Source organism: Aptenodytes patagonicus, chromosome 6, assembly GCF_965638725.1.
Source record: "Aptenodytes patagonicus chromosome 6, bAptPat1.pri.cur, whole genome shotgun sequence".
Lineage (NCBI taxonomy): Eukaryota > Metazoa > Chordata > Aves > Sphenisciformes > Spheniscidae > Aptenodytes > Aptenodytes patagonicus.
The window spans coordinates 35,553,763-35,577,126 of NC_134954.1; the positions used below are offsets into that span (position 1 = coordinate 35,553,763).

The window sequence follows — 23,364 nt, forward strand, 5'->3', positions numbered from 1 at the left end:
ACGCAGAATTCAAAGGACATGTTCCTTTGTATTTCTGATATTAAGCATAATATTGAAGATAATTGTCCCCAGTGGGCTGAGTCCCAGCCAGCTCCATCACCACCTCTCATTGCAAGACCGTGAGCTAGTTTCAGAAAGACTGGGGGAAAGAAGAAAATCCACATAAAGTGCAATGGTAATTAATCATGTAATTAATTTCTCCTCATTCACAAGTATGCCATATCGAAAAGGCCACCTCTAAGCCGAGCTAAAGAAAAGCTAAGGCAGAGTGTAGCTAAAACAGAAAGATTTCTACACAACTTTTTTCATTAACTTATTTAAGATCTGAGTATGGCTCTGATAAAGCAGAAAATGGCTTTATGGTCAAGCATTTATGCCATGAATAGCATTCGGATCACTAGAGTTAGCAAGGACTGTCCCCAATAACGCCATCAGGAGAATCCCAGCAACTTACAAACTCATTCTTGGTACTAGCTCTTTGTTAAGCAACTCCCATCCAGTGCGTGTCATAGGACAAAAGATAGTGCCACTTAAAAACAAAAGGTAAGATGTGTTTGTCTACATTGCATTTGCAATGATAATTACTTGAAAACAATACAAAGGAAAAACAAACAAAAATCTTCCATTAGTTGGGGACTTACTATCTCTGACCTCAATCTCATTTCCTGATACTACCAAACTTTTCATAAACCCCTTCTATCATTATTAGGTATAATTTAAATAATTACTGGACAGAAGAAAAAAACTGCTCAACCATGGCTCTCTAATCTAGTAATTAAATCCACCTGTAAGATGCTGAACAATTTGTTTCCAGTGTCTGTGACTATTAATGCAGTCAAGTATTTTACACTAGGAGGTATAACATCACCAGGAGAGACTGAGGGATACAACTGGAAATTAAGACATGCTTTGACAAGGTCAGAAAGATCCACCCAAACTTCTCCACAGGCAGAGGTCCCAAATGAGACAGATGTCCCATGCCCAACAGGCTGTTAGTTAAACATAGGATATATTCTTCCATCACCATTTATTTTTGGAGTATTCTGGCTGTTTGACTTATTTCAACCTGGTTATTTTTTTTTTGTTTACTCCACTCAAATGATTGACTGAATAGTTTAGACTGACCAAATCCATGAATTACTGTTTAGACAAACAATGCAGGAACTTGCTGGATCATTTTATTTAGTCCTCTGATGTTGCAGACAAGCACATCATTCAGCCTCTCTCACTGATGCATCAAGGGCCATTTTAGGATTACTCAGGCTAACTCTGGTTTAGCTAGCTTGGCAACTCCAGTATTAGCAAAAAAAAAAAAACTATGACAACATGGTGTCAGCGTGAATTAAACATCCACAAACCCAGGGTCCCAGAGATATTCACCTCAGACTGGGTCCCACACGGCATTGCTAGCAGTAACCAAACCAGCTGCACCCAAGCAAGGCCAGGTTTGCTAAACAATACCGCATCATTCCCCGCGGATGCAGTGTAGAAAATGCGTTCCTTCCAGCCACTCATCAAGTAAGTTAAATACTGCTCCATAACAAATAGATATTAGTATGCTTGTATTTCTACAAGGTACCTATTCAGAATAGGCATTGCCTTTTCAGTCTGTGTGTGTGGATAGTGCCTGGTATGCCTCGCCCTCTGTCCCTAGTTAGGTGACGTAGGCACTATCTCTCTTCAAACAACAGGCATTGCAATAGTCTCTTCTAGCTAGATATTTTCCTATCTTTAGCAAGGTGTGATTGCATCCTGTTGCATTATGCCTCATCGTGATCAGCCATCCCAATTTGATATCTCTGTTGTGTGGTTACTCCTGCAGAGAAAATTTTGGATTTTATCCAAATGATGGAAAAATTTGCCCATTTAGATTACCTGAAGCTGATAACCTTTCTACTGGAAAGTTCCTATCTGCCTAGAAACATTGCTACTGCATTTTTCAGGGATGTGATTCCTTTGCAAATGACCCAACATTATACTTCAGAAACACAAATGCAAAACTTCTTCAAATCCTCCTGAAGAAAAAAAAAGAGCTTTTATTCCAAATTACACACATAAATAGAATAGTGGTTAAATTTGTCTTTAGGAAGCTGTCAAAAATGGACAGTGTCAATGTATTTTTTTTCCCTTGGAAAGGAAAATACCTTATTTAATGGTACAGCAGGGAGATCTGTGAAACCACTATACAAATACTATAGAATCTAATGGCAAAGTTTTCTGTCAAGTGACTCAATATATTGATATTATGTGTTTCACAGTATGTGGGTCATTATGACAAAAAATCATACTATTATTCTTGTTTAAATGATTCCTTAATTGTCTCTCATATTCTGTTGAAACATTATACTTTATGCACTTAACAAATAATGCAAATGCATACATATTTTTCAATATACCTATATTACATTATATATTATTGTATTATATCATATCATATTGCACTACCTTTGAGAAAGAATGATTTCCTAAGCTAGGATCTAATTTTGTGCTGCAACGTGAATGCTTGTCCACGCTTTGGAATTGAAGATTAATATTGGTTTCAAAACAAACAAAAAACCCCAAACATTTTACAACAGCCCCTCTTCAAATGAAAATGCACGTTCACTCACAATATTGCTGACATGGTAATACATGGTTGATGATGAAAAATAACTGGTTACTTCAATTCTTTGTGCATAGTGAGCAGTCCTGTCAACACAATGAAGTTCTGAAGCAATAATAAAAGGACTTAGTAAGATTGGTTTTGAAATGCAGCTACAGAATTAGCAAATAAAAGAACAAACAGTAATGGAGAATAAACTTCACTAGAACATAGGTAATCTCATGAAGTATTTTACCCCGTGATCATTTCTGTATTTTATGTAATATTTTTGTAATTAATTGCACTTTTTGTTATTGCACATTTTTCATTTTATATAAGTGGACCATTAGTCCAATTTGCCAATCTAGTCAGTAGGAAACAAGCGTATTGATCATTGGTACAATCAGGCATCTGTTCTTTAGAATTTACACATCTATGCTGTTTTGCACATGCTATCTGGCTTCAGAACCAGAGAGAGATTAGAGAGATTTAAAAATAAAACACATCCTAGATAGAAAAAGTTGTTTTAGAATCCTACCAGAGCAATCAAAGACGACCTGGTTGGCAGGATGTGGGCCTGCATCTATGGATAAAATGGGGACTGACTTCCGAATGTCCCAGACCTTCATCACACCAGAGGAGTCACAGGAAGCAATCGTATCACCCTCTTAATGTTGGAAACAAAATAAGGGCATTGCTTCTGTACTTTTGCAAAGAAGAAAGCATATGGCACAGGGCTGGATACTCATTGATGCCAGACATAGTAACTGTATGTATTTAAATAAATGTAAGTTATTATATGTGAGGTTATCACAGCCTCTTAACAACTATGTTGACTTGAACAGCAACGGTACAATATGACTTTTAAAGAGAACAGTCCAGGAGAAACTAAGTAAAAAAGAGAAAATAGGTTATTTTGAATTCTGATACCAGTGTCCCCTAAGAACATGGTTTGTGATTACACCTTTTCTTCTCACAGAGACAGAGGAATGGCCCCTTAGCCCTGATTTTTCATTTGTCTACTCATGTTTTCAATGTGAAGCATAAGATTAGAGCAGAACATATACTCCTTCATTGCTGTACATTCATTAATAGCCATGCTAAGGACAATCTCAATCATTTCAGTAAGTCAGAAGCATGTGGGGACTATCTATGCAAGGAAAGATAGCAGGACCATGTCCCCCATGCCTCTCTTCAATATTGTTTTAGGAAAAAAAAAAACAAACCACAACTAAAAAAGTGGCAGAAGTATTTTGTATGCATAACATATGAACAAATGTAAAAATCAAAGAAGGCAGGGTAAAGGATGCCCAAACATAACTTTGTTTAGCTAATTCCTGCCACCATAACAGAACAAAACCCCTAGCTACCAATATAGAAACATTTACTTTTCATTTTAACCTCCTAAAGATAGATTCAAAATCCTCAAACCAGCTCAGCTGGTATGCACTCAGAGTTATCAAAGTCAATGTCTTTTCCAATTTACGCAAGAGTGTAAAATTAGATTAAAGGATATTGTTTTGAAGGAGAATCACAATGGTACGGAACTGAGAATCAGGTAAAACTTGGGTCAGATGCTGCATCCATGACTTTTTTATATTCAGTTAATTTTTACATCTTTCATGTAAATAATACCTGCAAGAAAATGTGTAGAGTTATCCAGCAAATAGAGGAATTAAGATCTGAAAATATCCATTGCCTTCTCAAGTAGAAAGTAATGGCCTGCGAAACACTCTCATGGTATAAGTATAATGAAGTCTTTAGATTCATTTGGAGGAGACCTAAAATGTCAAAACTCCATTCTGGCTTGTAACAGGGACTAATACAGAGTAACACCGAGAAACAAAGTAATCATTGCTTGGAGAATTCAGCCGGCAATGCGTAAGCTCTCAGCAGTCTCTGTTTCGCAAAAAAGCTCAGTAACCGTAACTACATCACACCTCAACATAGTGGTGCTGAGCATTACGGAAAAGCTATTTGTTTAACTGTCTCGCCAGCTGTACCCACCTAATTCTCTTTCATTTCATCTGGCTCCTTTCATGAAGTTCAGCCTATACAAACGACAAGGTCAAGCAGGCCGTTCAGGAAACAAATAACAAAAACCCCCAAACAACACAGCTACACTCCAAATTGTGGCATGGCTTGAACTGGATCTCAATAATGCAAATTTTGTATGGGAAAAAAAAAAAGCATCATCATGGATATGAGACTGGAAGAGTTGTCAAATCCAGCCTCCTACTAATACAAGCAATGCTTTCATACGCTTGCCTTGATAAAAGTACTGAATTCCAGATTAGCAGCAGTTCCCCCATCCACCCCCTGCTGCTGATCTAGAACCTGCCTGCTCTTGCATTTATAAATCTTTCAGCACATTAAGTATAAAGCGAGAGTTTAAAAGTACTTGTTCACATGCAATCTATATCCTTTAGGTTAAATACAAGGGGTTTTCTGCAGAAATACTCCTCCCTTCTTCCCTGTCCCTGATGCACTTCACTTACAGTATCATTCATATCTCCCCTCAGATGCTATTTTCTGGGCTAAACAGCTGAAGTTCTTTCTTCTCTCCTCCCCACACTTTTAAGATAGTATGGAGTCTGGATTAACTATGAATGTACCTATTACTGATTTTTATAAAGCAACTCTTGCAAAAGTGATCACCAGTTTTGGAAGCCCATTCTGAGATCCCCGTAACCTGACTTCCAGAGAGGTTAAAGATGCTTATCTCCGCTGAGCAGAGGTTTCAGTGAAGCTGGCACACAGCAGCAACTACAAAGTGGGAGGGTGGGACATGCATGATCAAGTGGGATGTCTCCTTTCCTTAGGTCATTATCTATCATGCCAGTAAAGGGAAGAGGAAATGAGTATGTGCATGTAGAAAGATCCCTCCATTCCTCAGTGTAAGTACTCAGCTTCTGGACCAGCTCTCCACACCTCACCATCCTCTCTCTTTTCACTTTCTTCTGCAAAGATTATGTCCAACATTATCAACAGTCCACTCAGGAAATCACTGGTATCCCTTATACCCATTATTTCATAACCTTTAATATGACTTTGACATATTCTTGCATTTTACTTCTGATTTTTTCCATCCATAGAGGCATTTTAGTAAATAATACCTTTTTGGGGTTGGTTTTGTTATGGTTTAGAATATGCCTGTCTTCAAACTTGTTTTGTATATGTCCAATATACTTCAGTTCACTGCAGTTCAAGAAATGCTCCTTAATTACAGCTTTGGTAACTAACTCAGCAATTTTGAACTAGATCAAGGGACAGCCCATCTGGGTAAGACTGCACATAACCCACTCGGTGCAGTTACAGAAGACACTCCAGTGGGTGCTCTGTGACTCCTTCTTACATCGTCAACAGTTGTGTCCATGGATTTTCAATATGACATTTCTCCTTAAGTAACAGCATCGTTCAGCTAATAGATCATAATAGCACCAAGAATGCTTCACTGAAATAAATATTATGCAAACATTGATCAGAGACAGTCCCTGCCACAAAGTGACTGCAACTGTAGAGCTGACTTTGACCTTCCCACTGGCCCAGATTAAGGGATCGTTACTAGTTGCATAATTATGAGGAAAACAATCTGATCTACTTTTACCACAGGTTCTTCCTTCTATGAATTAATTTTGCTACAGTAGCTGACACACCACAAGAGAAGATCCATGCCCCATCCTCTTTCAATCTTGCCATCCTATTCTCTGCCACATTTATTTTCTCCCATTTCCACCACAGATGCTTAAGAAATACAAAGGTAAGCAAATCTCCCCCCCCCCCCCCCCCCGCAGGAATTTACACAGTCAAATCATTAGTAGGTACCAGATACATTGAATCACCCTAACTTGTTATTTAAGCTCTCTTTCATGAGGTGATTTGTGGCCACATCAGAAAGGACAAGCCCCCCTGATCCTTGCAGATACCACCTGAGCAGAAGCAGTGCTGCAGAAACCTGGTCTGGGAGCACCATGCCACCGTGCTAGGTGCTGTGTAAACAAACTAGAGAAGGTGGTCCTGCTCCAAAGGGTTTACAATCTATCTTAGTAGCAAGATCAGCCAATTCTTGCTGTCAAAAGTCTGCAGACTTTTTATCAGTTTCCTCCCAGATGCCTGGTATAGACAAACTGTGCATAAAATGCAATGCCCAGTAGCATATTTTGCCTGATTTCCATGAAAAGGCAGTAGACCTCATCGGCAAACAGAAGTAAGAAAACACAGGGTTCTGACAGTAACACATCAACACATGCTAACAGGTATTTTATCAGCCTTGGCATACTCTGTCCACAGACTTATTATTAAATGCATTAATTATTACTGATACCTAGGCAGCCGATACACTAAAAACATACCAAAAGGATTTTTTTAATGAGCCAGCTATTACATTTCACCACTTCTTCGCTTAATGTCATCTCTATTACATACTTTTTCTAAATCAAGTGAGCTGGAGATGTGGGATAACAACTTTTCAATAGGAAGAAATAAACCAGGAATGTAACCAAGCTGAAGGATAATTTAAAGCTGCATGCCACTCAAAGAAAAAGAAAGGGATAAGTCATATGTTAAATGAACTCATTTGCCTCTGGCCATGGGCGATTTTCAAAAGCTTTAAAGTGGAAGCACTTTGAATTCTCCTATGAGCTTTTGGCTTTTTTATTCCTTTTACAGTTATTATTTTAGTTATTCATGGAAAAGCCCTCTGCCTTGCTCTTTGTTTTCTTCTTTTTGTTTCTTGCCACACTGAAGTCTTTTTTATGATGTCTTTTTCATGACACATTTTACTGAACAGCAAGCTGGACCATCAGGGCTTGACTGATTTTCCTACATGTAAAAGGAGGAGACAATGAGATCCAAGGAGAAAATGTGTAAAAGCAGATTTACGTTGTAGTGATTTTCATTTGCACTACATTTTATGCTGCAGCAGCCACAGCTCAGTTCTATTACTTCCTCTAATCAAAGAGCATGTAGAATGATTCATAAAACTGGTAAGACTTGCTTCCTATGCTATATAATCAAGTTGGTACTTTTTTTGTGTGTGCACACTAAAGTAATTAAAGAATTTATACAAGGATTCAATTAGTCTGGATTCAAAGACTGGTTCTGTTCCAGGCTCCACTTAAAGGACTTTGCAAGTCCTTTAATTGCCTTTACAGTTCCACCCTCCACTCTTTACCTTCCCTGCTGACTTAATGAACATCTTTATATTACAGAAGATCTCCCATTAAAATGGCTATGCTCAGCCCCATAGACAACATAATCCCAATGTCAATTGGCACTTGCAAACCCTTGTAACACAAATAATTATAACATCAGGAATTAACAGACATATAATTTCCAGGAAGTTTCAAAAATCCGTTTCCTTCTTTCCTTTTTTTTAATATACATTTTTTCTTGTGAATATTAATAATGATTAACAAAGGGACTAATCACCATGTACACTTTAGGCAAATATTTCCTGAAAATTGTTGTTTCACACTAGCGATAAGGATAAAAATCTGAATAGTTATGTCTCTTGCTTATGAACACACCTCTGGATTTATTGCTGAAAGATCAACAATACATGAACTGCAACAAGTGGCTTTATCTAATTTAGACCGTGACAAACTCATCCCAGGAGTATCCTCTTCAAAGTTTAATTCTGAAGGCAGGTCAGTAGTTGTTTCATGACCTTTTGCAAGTATTTTTAAAAAGGCAAAATAGTGAGTGAACAGGCAACTCATTTTCACTATGACAAGTTCATAGTCAAATCAGTCAAGTTTACTGATTTGCAAGTCCTTTGTTTGCAAAACAGATGTAGCTGTATGAAGTATATTTTAAGGGACTCTTATGATGACTAGACTAAGATTTTCATCAACCTCAGTGGAAACAGATTCAAGCTCTAGGCCCCTTGCTAACTAGAAAGAAACTTGATAATTATTTTCCCTTTCTATTACTATTGGGAATCTGGTTGACCTCTGGCATAACAAAGGGCTGATGAGCTTGGTACCAGTCTTACTAGTCTTGTTACCAGTCTCTGAACTAAGTAAAAGGAGTCTGTTCTGTGTACATAAAGTGTGGCAGAAACTCCTTGCCAGTAAGTGCCAGTAGACAAAGTGGCCACATGAGGAATAGCTTCAGCTACCTCAAACTGAGACAGACTCGAATAATCTGCATCTCTAAGATGCTCCCTGTGGGACACAGCCTAAGTCACTTAACTCTACCACCATTTTATATGCGTTAAAGTGAATATTTTTAAGAGAAGGAATCATTACCTCCCACATTTACAGCATGAAGCACATCAGAAACCTGATGAAAGTTATTACCTCAGGCCTTGTTGTAATGCAAAAACTAACTACACTCAGAAAAAATAACAGGGGGCATGCACAGCAGACAAAGTCCCATCCCCTGTGCCACCCCATCCCGCAGGGTGGAATTGGGTTTTCTGAGCAGAAGCAAGCAAGGGCAGAGGGATCTCAAGAGAATCCAAGCAGGGGCAGGTGAATCTGCTGCAGTCGTTACAGGGAAAAAGATTTTAATGACCAATTAAGCCAAATGAATTATGTAAAATATGATAAAGATGGAGGAAAAATGCAGATGTAGTCCATTATTAGACTGATGACTAATCAATCACCACCCATTTTTGAAATATCAGGCTTAAATCATCTCAGTTTCAAATGAAAATAGCATCATCTTAGAAAGACATGGAATTACTTAGCCCGGCAAAAATACAGAGCTACACTGATTACCACTTTGAAAGTGTAGCGGTCTATTTTTAATAATTATTTTCATCAAGAGTGGGGGAAAGGGGGTGATTAAGGGTTATTTACAGGCAGTGCTAGTGTCGTCCCATCTGCTTTTTTACTAGCTTTTTCCTTTTATAGTTTCAACTTCTGCATCTCTCAAAGTGACAAAGGACCATTTACGTTTCAAAGCAACTAAACACCCAGAGCTCAAGCAACTGGGGTCTGGTTCTCACTCCCTGTGACATTTTTTACAGCTTTGGATAGACATGAACTGGTGAGACACCAGCGCTTCTGGACGTGAGGTGAATCCAGGATATTCATGCAGAAAGAATCATCTCTCAGAGCTTCACTGCTGGTTCCTACAGAAGAACCCTCCAACTTTATTAGCAGTTGACAATAAACAACTCTTAATTTTGCACTGTGTAGAACTGGTACAACTTGCTGTAAGAATTTGGCTATTTTTGCCATACCTATTGTGATTACTGATCTATTGTAATACCTTGATATTATGGTTCAATGTGCAGGTTTTGAGAGCGTACTGACTGTGCATACTCGGGGGCAAAAGCATCCTCTAATCCAGCCGTATGTGCACTGTGAGCATTTGAACAAACAGGCAATACAATATCTATTATTAAAAAACATTATGGATTCAAAACTACAAGAATCTGTTCCAAGCTCTCTCTTAATCCCACTTACATGGCAATATCAGCACCTACCCCACTAGCTCAAAGGAGACGCCTCAGGATAACTGATGTTTTATGCCTGTGGGAAGCAGAGATCATTCCTGTCCCAGCTCCAATTCTTTTGCTGGCTCTTTTTCCTTCAGGCACCCCAGCAGCTGAGGTTCAGAATGAATTTGGTAAGTCAAAACACGCTTTACAAACATTATAGGGGAATTCTGTGTCAACGCTTTCCTCTTTCACATGATGCTGCAGTCCAGAACACAGACATACTGATCACATACTGTAACGAAGGTGAAAGAATGTTAGCTCATCAGAAGTGCTGTAAAAATGTAGGGTTCTTCAAATTAGCCACTCTAAATTATGGTCCAAGATTAAATACTTTGCAATTACTGCTGGTACATGCTGGGACCTGACCAGGTTCAGCTGTAACATGAGGACTGTCTGGAGGTACTCAGAAGTGTGCAGCTGGAGACAGCAAGTCCTGGTGGGAAACACAAAGTGCTGACTGAGCAGTGAGTGCTAATGCAGACAACTAAACAGAGCAAAGGGAACAACCAGACAGTCCTCGGGAGAGGTTTTGAGCAGAAGGGAAATTTATTACAGAAGGGTAGAGGCACATAGATGTCTCTTTAACGTAATCAGTGGCCAAAAGTCTACTGCTATTAGAAAGCAGAGGAGAAACAAATATATCAGGAAGTGGAAAAAAGATGTGGATGAGTTGTCTGTGCTGATAAATGAACAGGTATGTGGGCCATCGCATACTAAGAAGTTTAAAGATATGAAAATAGACTTTTTTTACTTCTTATCCTCATTTTCTCAGTGATGATTTTGATCAAGATAAAGAATAACCTAAAATTATATTATTTCTAGGTTATTAATTTTATCCTTTCAGAGGATAGAGAAAACCCCTTGTGTCCTCCAAAGGAGGAGCTCCATTAAAAATAATCAATGCAAATGGCAGAGCTTTGTTGCAGCAGAATTTCCAGTTCTACTGACTTTCAGAAATAATGATGGATCATGGGTCTCTTGTTTGTTTACATGCACTCTGCAGGCTTTCCTCTTCCTGTGTGAAACATAAGGAATCTCTCTTCCCTTTGCCACATCAAGTAGCACGAAGTATCTTGTGGTGTTTGAGGAGAACAAGACATGCTAGGCTTGCAGAAGCCCTTTGCATAAATTTGCATATGAAACCCAAGATCACTGCACTCCCTGCAGAGTTACTGCTAGCCATAGTTGACATTGCACTTGAAACAGTACTGCAAAGAGAGCAATATCTCTTGCAGAGAGTTTTAAAATAATCAGTTTTGGTTTTCCTTTCTAACCATCAAAGAAGTGCCTTTGAATTCTGGGAGCTGTGCAGTGAGAGGAAGAGATGAATGGTAATTGCCATTACTGGCTTTTCTCTGTATTTTGAGAGATACTATGACTAAAGTGAAGTTAGGTGCCATCATTACCTGATTAGACACTCCTGAGAGCAATAAGCATAACAAATTCCTAGGGTATGCCATGTTCGTGTACAGAGATTTTATTGTCATTCAGTTCCTTAAAAGTCTAAATAAGTAAATTTTTAAAATCTGGGTAGTATCCATTGCAATAATGTTAATATTAGATGTAATACATACTTTCATAAATTCATAAATTAATATTAGTGGCAACAGATCTATTTTTGAAATGTGAAATTGTCTATTTTGAAATGCAGAACATCTAAGTCACTGAAAGAAAGTAAGTGTCAGTAAACTACGCGTGCTTTTTTTAAACAGAAACTATCAAAGGAACGTATAAAATGAAAAAGTTCAACTTAATATTTGGCTCTTGTCTTTCAGCATTTTTTAAAGGAAACAAAATGCATAAAGAAGAAATATCAACAATATATAAAATTTATTCACAGAAGCTTGCCCAATTCTGAACCCTGGTAGGTGTACGAACGTTTCTCACAGTGTCAAAGTATCTCAGGTGAAAGAATAATCAGTTCAACAAATCTTATCCCATTATTTCAAGAACTTCCTCACAAAAAAACAGCTAAATATCAAAATAGAATAATGTGTATTCCTTTGCCTGATGGACTTTAGCTATGCATTCTCAATTATTTTCAGATTAAATCATTCTGATATTCAAGTACCTGCTAACAGTGATATTTATTCAACTACAGATTAATTGCATTTTCATAACAGAAAGGCCTTTCCAAATTCGGCCCTACTTTCACTCTTGTATAAATTAATTTTAAATCCAACTTTGTATTGTATAAAGCCACGTGCTACACAACCATGTATGCAGCATTGTTTCAAGCACCCTGCTTCCCTTTGGCCATGATTTGATAAGTGGTAAACAGTTCGAGTCCTCTTACCAAACACAAATCATTGCTCTAAACTAAACCCACGTCTCTAACCCAAATTTAGTTTAAGCCCTTCTGAAGAGTTAACTTTGCACAAACATGCTTTTTGTTGGAAAAGCTGTTACCTCTCTGTTTGTAACCAACGCAAAACTATACTGACAGCATCTATTTCAACAGGTAACCTGGCTAATTAACGTGAGCCCCCATCCACACCTGAACACAGCAAACTGGGAGTGCTGGGTGAGCCAGAGGTGAGCAGATTCAGCGTCAGCAGGCACGTCTGGAGCCCCAGCCTTACAACTCAGCGCTGAGCGTCTGCAATCATTCCCATTCAAGTCAGTGATAACAACGGCACTGCGGATAAAAGTCTCACAATTTATCAAGAAAATGACTGTCACATGGGAGAGTTACAGGATAGAGTGTAGGGATGGTATGCTGCTTTCTCATGTATTTTAAAACATTATTTCCTGTGAAATATCACATAGAGAGGCAAGTTTGACTGTATTGCAGGTGGAAAATTGAATTTAAAAGAATCTAGATGTATCTTTGTATTCTGATTTTGTTTGTTTTGCAAAATGGCACGTTTAAAAACCAGTTGTTAAAATGAAAAATGAATTATGCTGGGGCCTGGACCCACAGTGTACATCTGCCACAGGGAAGTCTGGCGTGCTGGGCCAGGAGATGTAATTTTAAAAAATCCTTGTTCTTTAGGATACACAAATTAATTCTTCTCCTCTGAGAAAGAAGGGCAAAGTTTTCCACACTGCTAGCAGTTTTGCATGCTAAGCAGTGCTTGCTTCATGTATTGTAGACATAGAGGGTCACATTCACTGCAGAACATAGAATTAAGCAAACAAAATCACATTAAAGGGGATGATCTCTTTTTCTTTCAGTTATACTAATAAGCAAATGGACATAACAATATGTTTATATTTGTAAATAGAAAGTCTGAAAACATAAAAGAAAATACTGTATGGTAAGTTAATTATCAGTTTCTGCTGAGGATCTTTCCAAGGGCCAATCTGACCTAAAACATACAGGTTTTTTAAAGTTACTCAAAACCAAATTATGTTAAAGCTAGTTAAAAGTGATGCCACATTTTCTCTTCTTGGGCTTTACAGAGTTGTCCAAAATCCAAATGTCTAAGCATTGCCCCAAACTTTTATCATGAAGAGTTGAGACAAAGCTTCATTATACACAAAGATTTAAATGAGAGCAAAATCTGATTAAAAGCTTCAATTAGAAAAGTTAAATATTTCATTTACTGCTGGTTCAAAACTTCTCTGCCTACCTCTGGATTGTCTCCACGTCTCAGAAGCATTACAGTTTGGCTGTGTGACAAACAGCCTTCTTTCTCATTTTGCTTAGAGCAGCGCTTCCCAGTGAGACACAGCATGGTGTCCCACTCAAGGTGGGGGACAGCAGGACATCCTAAAGCGCAAGTTATAATTAATTTAAAAAATTACAAGGGGCCAGGTATACTGCATACCTCCAAAAGGAAATATTCAGTTTCCCAGGTTCAAAATTTTCCAGATTTAAAATACTCACAGAATATTTCATAATATTGTATAAATACAGTCTAAAATTTGAGTAAATGTATGTTTGATTAGCACTGAAGTATAAAGTTAGCAGGTCAATTCTCTTGTTCATTTACTAACAATATAAATGAACATTAGCCATAGCACGAATGAATGAGACAGTATGATGGCAGGCACCTGCCCTGTTTCCTACCTTCCTTGTGTAGATGTTCCTCATCTACACAATCTCCATGTAGTCCACTTCTGGAGCACAGAAGTCCCAGTGATCATGACTAGAAACTTTCAGCCATCATGGTATATGCAGCTTGCTCCCAAGGAAGAGCAGCTGTCCCTCAGTTACTTCGCTTTATAATTACAGAGTCCAGGTACTAGTAGACATGATGTTAACCTGAGGTTTGTCTTGCATTCACAGCACCAAGACCACGTAGAACTACTGTTACCCAGCAAAGAGTACATATCGCAAAGAGGGGACTTGAAAGGATTGACCGGGTAGGAACACAACACCTCTTAGAGAACATGAGGCCTTAAGGCAATACCCACAGACAGACAGATATCCATCTTGTAATGCCTGGTGACAGAGAAGGCTGAAAGTGATGTCTTTACAAATATCATTATTGGGAAAAACTACATTCCTTTTTTCCATGGCAAAGCAAGAAAAGACAACACGAGGCAGTGGCTTTTTCAGAAATGGTCAATGTTACAGTAAGATTCTTCACTTTCCATTTCTTGATGGGTTTGAAATACTTTCCTGGAACCTTCCATCAGGAAGAAGAACAAAAGAAGGTCTTCTCAAATCTAAGCTTTTGCCTGTTTGTTTGGGTGAATGTTACAGGATACTTTGTGATTTACTGAGAGTACATGCATGGTGACAACAAAGAGCACCAGAAGGGATTCCTGGGTTTAAAAAAAATTTAAAAAGTCAACCCTGTGGTAAATGAAGGAAAGATCTAAACCCTGAGGCTGGAGAAGAGAGGTCCTGTGGCAGAAGGAGCTAACCTCACCTCTCAAAATACAAAGTGTCAAACACTTACAACAAAAGAAGGTGAATTTTCTTGACCTGTGATTATTTTCAGTTAGTATCTTGACAGGACTGGGTTTAAAATCTCAGACAAATAAATTACACTGGGGAGAATAGAAGGGCTGGTTAATTCCAAGTTTCTGAAGGCAACTTGGGCCTTGATTAAACAAACTTTAAGACTAACAGAAATTTTTTTTTTTTTCAGAAGAAATTATAACTGAGAAATTGATCCAAAAATAATCCAGCAAGCCAAATTTCTCCCAAACTAAGACAGCGAAGGAACTGCATTTTGGCTGATTTGGAAGTGCAGAGGTAAACTCTAGGGGCAGTTGGTGCATTTAAACACTGACACTAAAGGTTTCGTGTGGTCACCATCATCTGCTATGCATGAAAGAAAAAAAGGATTTTTCTCTGTCATTGACTTATTGAGGTGTATGACACTGATTACTAATTTTTTCTTTGCAAGCAATCTCTGATAATGAACCAGAAATGGTGATGGGAAGCTGAATGACACAAACAAGGTGTGACATTTAAAAATCAGGCTCGGATTTTTTTCAGTCCCATTGAAGTACCTTTGCTAAAAGACTGTCTCTTTTCTCAGGGACACAGAAATACAGCACCTTGGGAGAGCCACCCCCATACAAACCAATGCATCATGAATTTCCTTGGCCTTCTGAACATGGTTAGATAAGTCCATACATATTGGAGCTTCCTCACAGAAAGAGGTGGAGGAACTTTTTTACCTCTAGGATATCTGGTAGGGATATTCTCACTTGTTTATCTAGCCTTCTATATTAAGACTGATATCGGAGTTGGATAGCAAGAATATTTAAACTGATCAAAATAAAGATGGACCTACCCGATTCTTCTAGAGTGGTTTCAGAACATCTTATCTGGTCTACACAGAATGCGTAAAACAGGCACATATGTGCTAAGTGTAGGGGTCTGTGAATAACAATAGTGTCAGAGATGATGGGAAGTGATTGAACAGTATGCCTGGCCAAGGGAAAAGAGCATTCCAGAAAAATGATTTCCAAAAACATTAATATTTCAGAGAATGGATCTGGAAGTGGATTCTAGCAGTTTCCTGAGAGTTTCACTATTATCAGAAAGAGCTTTTTGCCAACAAGTGAAATGAGAGTATTTTGATGCGGTTTTTGTTCTTTGCCATGACACAGAGACAGAATAGATTTATTTTTTCACTTCTGACAACGTTCGATGGCCTGAAAATGGTTAACTAATGATACTAAAATCTGTATTTAAAATGTAATTCAGTTCTGTAATTATATCTCTTATGCATGGAGACAGAAATAAACTAGAGGAAGAACCTATTAGCCCTTTTGCATGTATAATTGAACACGTTTGATATTACTAGGTAACCTTTGTAAGTAACTGGCTTTCAGTTTATACAGAGAGGTAAACACTTTGAATACATAAATAACAATAAGAGCAGATTGGGTTTTGATTTTGTATTCTGTTCTTTTCTTGTTTGTGTCTGTTAGATGCGGTCAGACATCCCTGGCTTTATTTGGCCATCCATAGAAACATCTGAAAGATCTGACTTTTGCATCATTTGGGTGCAGCAATGAATAAGAACTGACATCAAATATCAATATTATTGGCCCAGCTAAATGATAGCTGACAGCAACTGGACTGCTGAAGAGGTAAACAAAATTGAAATTTTGTTTTTGTTTAAAAACTGTCTGATATTATTTGTCCTTCAGTAAATCAATGGAAGAATGACATAAATGCTGTTTGCATTTTGGCTTGGGGAGGTAAAATTGGGCAGTTGCTATCAAGCACATTTTTTATAGTCTTTTAGGTTTTCCTAATATAAACTGTAATTCCAAAAATACTTTTTCGTTTTAAGGAAACTTGGTAACCTCTGTAATGATTTCTTAACCTGCAGACAACATACAAGCACAGCATGGCAGATACAGATAAACACAGGTAAATGATAATCATACTCTTATTTGAACATAAACACATATATACATACACATAAGGGAGCAAATTTTGGTCTACTTTAAATTCATAATGATTCAACCAAGCATCCATAGTCTTTACACTTTATTAGCATAGGTGATTTGCCAAGCTGGGAAAATGCTGTACAAAGTATGTACAAAACTTATTTCAAACACTATTTAGGCCATACTTAGATTTTATATTACATGCCAACATTCAAGAAGAGATCACCATTCCTTGTATGAATTCTACTGTATGAAATTGCATTGTTTTCCCCTAGTTGTTGATCAAAAACATGTACTAATGTAAAAATGTTAGTGGTTTGATTTTTCATCTTTGCATAAATTATGCAGATGCATAATATCCTCTCCATAATTATCCACAAGACAGAAGGAGAGGGCCAGGGCTGACTTGGACATCCCTGCCTTGATGTCCAGATGTAGGGACTTTGGTAGCAATGGGGCTCCCTACACCACCTTTTGCCCACCATGAGCCTACATTTGTGAAATCGTATGGAATCCAACAATTAAGTGGGGTAACCTCAAATCCCAGTAACGTTCAAAAACTGGGGAAATTACATTGCCTTTTAGGTGCAGTCTTACCTGGGTTTCCCTAGAGTGGGTATCTTTGTTTTCCCATGTAAGATATGTTCACGTGTCTTTTACCGCACTCAGAGCCTTTGAAGAGAATTGGAGCACACACAGTAGCCTCTAAAAAACCACCCTTACAAGCACACGCACATGTTTCTACTCAAAGGCTTAGCCCTCAGTGGAAAAGAAACATCTGAAACATTTTTCTCTACAAAGTTAGTTGTGTTACGGGGACATGGGAGTAAAAGGGGCAGTAACATTAACTTTTAGGAGGAAAGATGCATTTTTCTACATTTTCAATTCAAAAGCAGCTATATGGATTTTGCTCAAATTTTCTCAAGCTTTCCACAGGCAGAGAACCAACTTGGAAAACCACAGAATTTATACACTGCTGAAAGCTTTATCTTTTAAGTCCTGACATAACCACAACTACAGAAGTTAGAGCAGAGTATCTATCAGGGCAATGTGACTATCCGCCAGATTCTCCAGAGAGCTCATGCCCCAGCAAGACAGCCTCCAACAAATGGCCACGTTTCAGGTGCCAAACTGGCAGTTATGTTCCACAGAAAAATTGCTAATTATGGACTCTGAACACTGTTAAGGGTTCTGGCTTTAAATGTCGCCCACTTAACAAAACTAAAACAGTTTTAACTAGTTTCAGAAGCATGGTACAGTAAATAACTCAGATTTAATCAGTTTCACAGAGTTTAATGAGGATTTATTCAATTCGTATAAATGTACTATTCTTTTTTTTCCTTCTTCCTCATACAGTACTCTTCCCCTAAAATATTTGTTAATTTTTGGACACACTGCCTGGATGGCTCTCTGATCTAACAGGAAAATTTGTTCTGTATTTTCTCTACAGGACATTGTGTAATTAGCATTTCATGTTCTTTCAAAAATCCTGTGGGCACCAAGCAGCCTGAAACACGACTATCACAAGCCTACTGAAGTGACTTAGGAGCCTACTTAAACTGACCTATATCCTAAGCAGAAAAAGGAGTGAATCTCTTGGGATCTTTCACCATTAAAGCACTGCACCCACACAGTCCGACCCTATACACAAGACTTTTGACAAAGCATGGGATCTGCAGACATTAGGATATAAAAAAATAAAAATAAAAATTAAAAAAAATCCAGGTAGGATTCTGTCAGCAATCAGCCTTCTGTTTGGCCATTTCAGACTTAAGAAACCAGACTTTTCCAACAAATCTTTGCCTGGCTCCAAAGCTTCTTTGGCCAGGTCTAACCATTAGGCTTTCTGCTGGCCACTCTAGAAGTGATGTTGCACCTTTGTCCTAATAGTACATGATCAATCTCCAGAATCTTTCCCATGAAAGTATTGTTGAAAATACTAATGTGTCTATAAAAACCTTTTTTCCTCATAAAACATGCATCTTTTAACAAAAAAAAAAGTCACTCAAAACACCTTAAGCAGCTTGCTTAGGGTGGAATATTTTAATTTCTTAGTGGGCAAGCACTAGAGGGTAAGAAAACAGTTCTCTGGTGCTATATTTGGTTGAAATACAGCACTTGCTTTGCTAGCCAACCAATGTGACAACTGTAACTTGTACAACTCGGGACCAGCTACTTAGTCTTTTCAGTAGTTTTCTAGTACATACAGAGTTAATTTATATAACTGCAATTACAGCTTCTGAAATTATATTCCTCATTCAGTTTAATCAATGCTGCACTAGTTGTTTCCATTTTTACTAATTCAATCATTGAGAATGTCAACCAATGATTTTTGTCTAGAGTTTAATGCCAACTATAATATTCTTTATCAAAATAACATGCTTATCTGGAAGATTATCAGCACACAGTCTTTAAGCTTCCTGTTAATCATTATAGGTCACATTAACGTGAGTATTTACAAAGAGCCTCATGCTCTAAAGACAGTGCTATAGTATTGCTATAGTATTTCCCTCATAATTCTTGCTACTGTTAAATATTTTTTGTTCTACACCACAGAGTTTTAAAATACTGAGAGGCATGTTGTGCCTGTCAAATATACAGATACACGCATGCGGCCAAGAAAGGATTAAGATGCCCTGGGAATTCTTATTCCCCTCCTTGACACAAGCTTATCCCACACTTTCTGCTATGTCAACCCCTAGGGTTTGCCCTATAAACACACAGGGTTGACGTAAGCAGTTGGTAAAGCAGTAGCTGATACTGAACAAGAGGAGAATATTCAGGATCTCCTACAGTAAAAATTAGTACCTTGCTCTGCTTGTAATAAAAGTGGCAGTGAGAGCACAGGGAGCAGGAACACCATTGGGATATTTTTCAGGAAAGATGGTCCCTGAGAGAAAAGAGTGCAAGTGGTAGCAGAAACCAGCACATGCCTCACCACTTCCACACCAGTTTTAAAGAGCAGTATGGTCAGGAGAGCTAGAGGAACCATACATCATAAATGTTTTGATCATTGCAGAATATTTCATATCACCTCAAAGAAACATTTTGGAAAAATCACTTCCCTTCCAAAGTTAACAGGCATTCAGATCACACTCTGTTACCAATCCCAACAAAAATGATGCATTTTAGACAACAACTATAAAATTAACCATCCAGGAAAAAAACTAACAGCAAACTTCATTTAAGTAATGTAACTAAATGATCATGACAAAGGAGAATGGCTTAGATATCATGCACTGATCAAAGGAGAAAGGAGGTAGGTGCAAGGGGCAGCTTTATTATAACAGTCTCTGGAACTCTGCTCTGGCTGGCAGGTCTGTGCCACACTGAACTGCTCTAGAAGTCATTACTAATACTGAATTCAGTTGCAGGGGTATATTTTTCACCAGAGTGCATGACAGTATTTACCAGAGCAAGCAACATGATGATTAACAAAAAAAAAAAAAAAAGGAAATTCTTACGCAGAACTTACCTCCATGTTGAATGTAGCATGATTACAGGAATGCAGATGGCCATAGAACGTGTAAACATGGAGACCCTAGGAACTAAACATAAAAAGAAAGCAATTAAATAAGTTACAGTGATATGAATTATTCTATACCCTTGTAAACAGAAAGACCTTGATTTTATGGCTGTGTGCAAACCAAGGCACTTTGTGTGCTAAAAAACAGCTCCTGGTTGCTAGAAGAGGAACACATTTCTCACAATTACTAAGGATATATATCCTTACTTCACATAATAGCTAGCAGAAAAGATGCATTCCAATGTCATGAAAAAAAGCCATCTCCCTCGCCAGAGGGTTTGAATTGGAAGGTGTAATCACTGCTTCCAAAAGACTGAGCTCTTGCTCTTAGGCAGTGACTCAGTACGTCTCTCGATATTCCACACACACCATTAAAGTCTTCCTTAAGGAATCACAATCATGAAATCAAAATTAATTATTTTTTGTCATCTTCTACATTAGGCCCTAAGTGACCTACATAGTACAGTAACATATGTCAGATGTCATCACTGATATCTGACTTGTTCTCCCAGTACAGGAGGCATCCAACCACAGTATCTCCTGCTAAAAAATCTGAAGTCTTCAAGATGGGAAGACAGAGGTATTAAAAAAAGACACACTTCTCTGTTTTCATAAAAATCACTGGTTTCATGGGTAATAGTAACAAAAATACTTTCTATTAAAAGTGAAACCCAGCTTTGAACAGTGTAATCATATCCTGAAGAACAAGTTTTCTCTCTAAGAAACCATTTTATTTTCACTGGAATCGAAAGACAATTTCTTGCATTTTTCTGGAGAGAAGAAAAAACCCCAAACCAAGATCTGAAATTCCTCTACTCATCCTAGTAGCCTTCTTTGTACTTATTCCAGCTTGAATAAGTCTCTCAGGAGCAGGGGTAACATAGGTTAATCATACCTCTGTCATGCTTTTAGAGTTTATACCATCAGCTTAATTCCATTTTTATTTTCCAAATCTGGGAAAAAAAAAAAAAAAATCACTCCTTCTCCGACATAAGATATTTTAATTCTCTTTTTCATTGACAAAACCTCCTACATTTTTTTTTTATCAGCTTGCTTTATCAGTATATTCTCACTGTTTGCAACAAGTCATTTCAGGAAAGTAGTTAATGAGGTTTGACCACAAAGTAATTCTGGAGGGACACTACTCAATAATACCCTGTAGTTCATATTACATCTCTGAACCATTTAGGAGAACTCAGTCCAACAAAACAGCAGTTAAAGGGGATTAGATTGCTGTTGTAAATATCTCAGGGGTTAAGAGCAAAGAGGGAAAAGAGCTATTGAAGCTGAAGAGCAGTGTTGACGCAGGAACATATGGATATTCATTATCTGCAGATAAATTTCAGTTGGAAATTAGAAGATAGTTCTCAAACAGTGAGATGTGAAAACTCCTCTCCTCTCCAAGTAGTGGGGATAAAAAATTCTCATTAATTGTAAGAAGCTGCTTGAAAAGTCTGGAAATAAATTACCTTCTCCTGCATGTGATCTTTTGCCTGAACTTGGAGACCAAGGAGACTCTTTCCAGTCTCATTCATATGGCATTAGAATACAAATTTCCAGTATTTAATGCTTCATGGAATTCCTTTTGTTTAAAAAATGTCACCAAAAAAAGGCAGCAGGCTACTTTGGCAAGCGCCATTTTGTATCTTATTGTATTGTTCATTTACTTTTCTGTCTTGAAGTAGACTCTGCTTCAAGGCCGCATATACTATTGAGATCAAACTAGGAAATTAGTATTATTCCCATGGCAGAATTGCAAGACAAATATATCAAGAAAAGAAGGCTCTGGACTATTAAAAGCGATCCACTATACTTAAAGAGCAAGCAGGCCATCCACTTTAAGCATAAAAATGTTGCCAGAGCGCAGTTCTTGAGTCCTCCACAGTTTTCAACAGACTTACAGGGGGGAAAAGTGCTAAAAAAAACCCCACCCAAAAAACTTGTATATTTACATGATTTCTAAATAATAAAATATGAACCAATAAATCCTGATAAAAAGAAAATTTAAATAAGTATTATCCAATTATAAATTCACTGTTGGAATAAAAATGTGATTACACAAAATTCCCAAGATATTGACAGACAAATTAAACTTGATAAAGATAACATAATAAGAGACAAAAATAACCAAACACATATGAGCAGTCTAGCAAGAAAAAATTTCAAGGACATAAAATCTACCTTGTGGCCTAGCAGCAATATCAATTGTACCCAGTCCATGGTAACAACCCAAATGTTGGTACATGTTTTGCATGTGAAAAATAGCCATTGTAAAATAACTGCTGTTGCTCAGCAGGGCATAGTATTTACCCGCAGACATTCTCAAATATCAACATATACACAATAACCTTTCCACAAATGCAGAAAAAGCATGGTATCACAAACCAAAGAAAAAAAGAAAGCCACATGGATGCCATGCCACAAAATGAATGTGGACTTTCTGATTTCCCTTCCATAAGTCAATTCAGTATAAACCACCTGAAAAGGATTTTAATAATAGTAATAATAATAATAATAAAAGCTAGACAAAGGCAATGGTTCTGTAAAGAGTTTCTCAATATTATTGCTGAAACTTAATTTCCAAAGTGCCACTTTATTTTTATTCAATGCACAGCTAGTGTTTCCTTTACCAACACCAGGAAATCTGAGTTCTGCAGACATAGATGCCATAAAAATAAAACTGGAAAGATTACTATTTAGCTGTAATGTCCCAGCAAAATCAAACAGTAATAAATATTCTTTGGATCAGAGTGCACGTTAAGATAGCACTGAGCTTTCAGCTTCAAGAGCTCAGCAGTAAGTTAATGATACCCCTTTTGCACATGCATTCTGCTTTTCAGTCTTTAATTATAAAATAATCTACCATAACACCACCAGGACCCCTGCTTCGTTCAATGTGGAACTGAACCAGGTGTGGACAGGGTATCCAAGTCCCAGGCTTAATCTCCCTTGGAGAGAAGTTTGGAGCATCTCTTCTTCAGATGAATTTCACTG

The 23,364-nt window shown here is 37.7% G+C and overlaps 1 protein-coding gene across 1 annotated transcript in view; it reads right to left on the reverse strand.

Moving 5' to 3' along the window:
• The window catches only part of SPAG16 (sperm associated antigen 16), a 427,499-nt gene that overhangs the window by 110,116 nt on the left and 294,019 nt on the right, over positions 1 to 23,364 (reverse strand). The window contains 2 exon segments of the mRNA XM_076342108.1: positions 3,120 to 3,246; positions 20,320 to 20,385. Coding sequence (XP_076198223.1) covers positions 3,120 to 3,246; positions 20,320 to 20,385 — 193 coding nt within the window.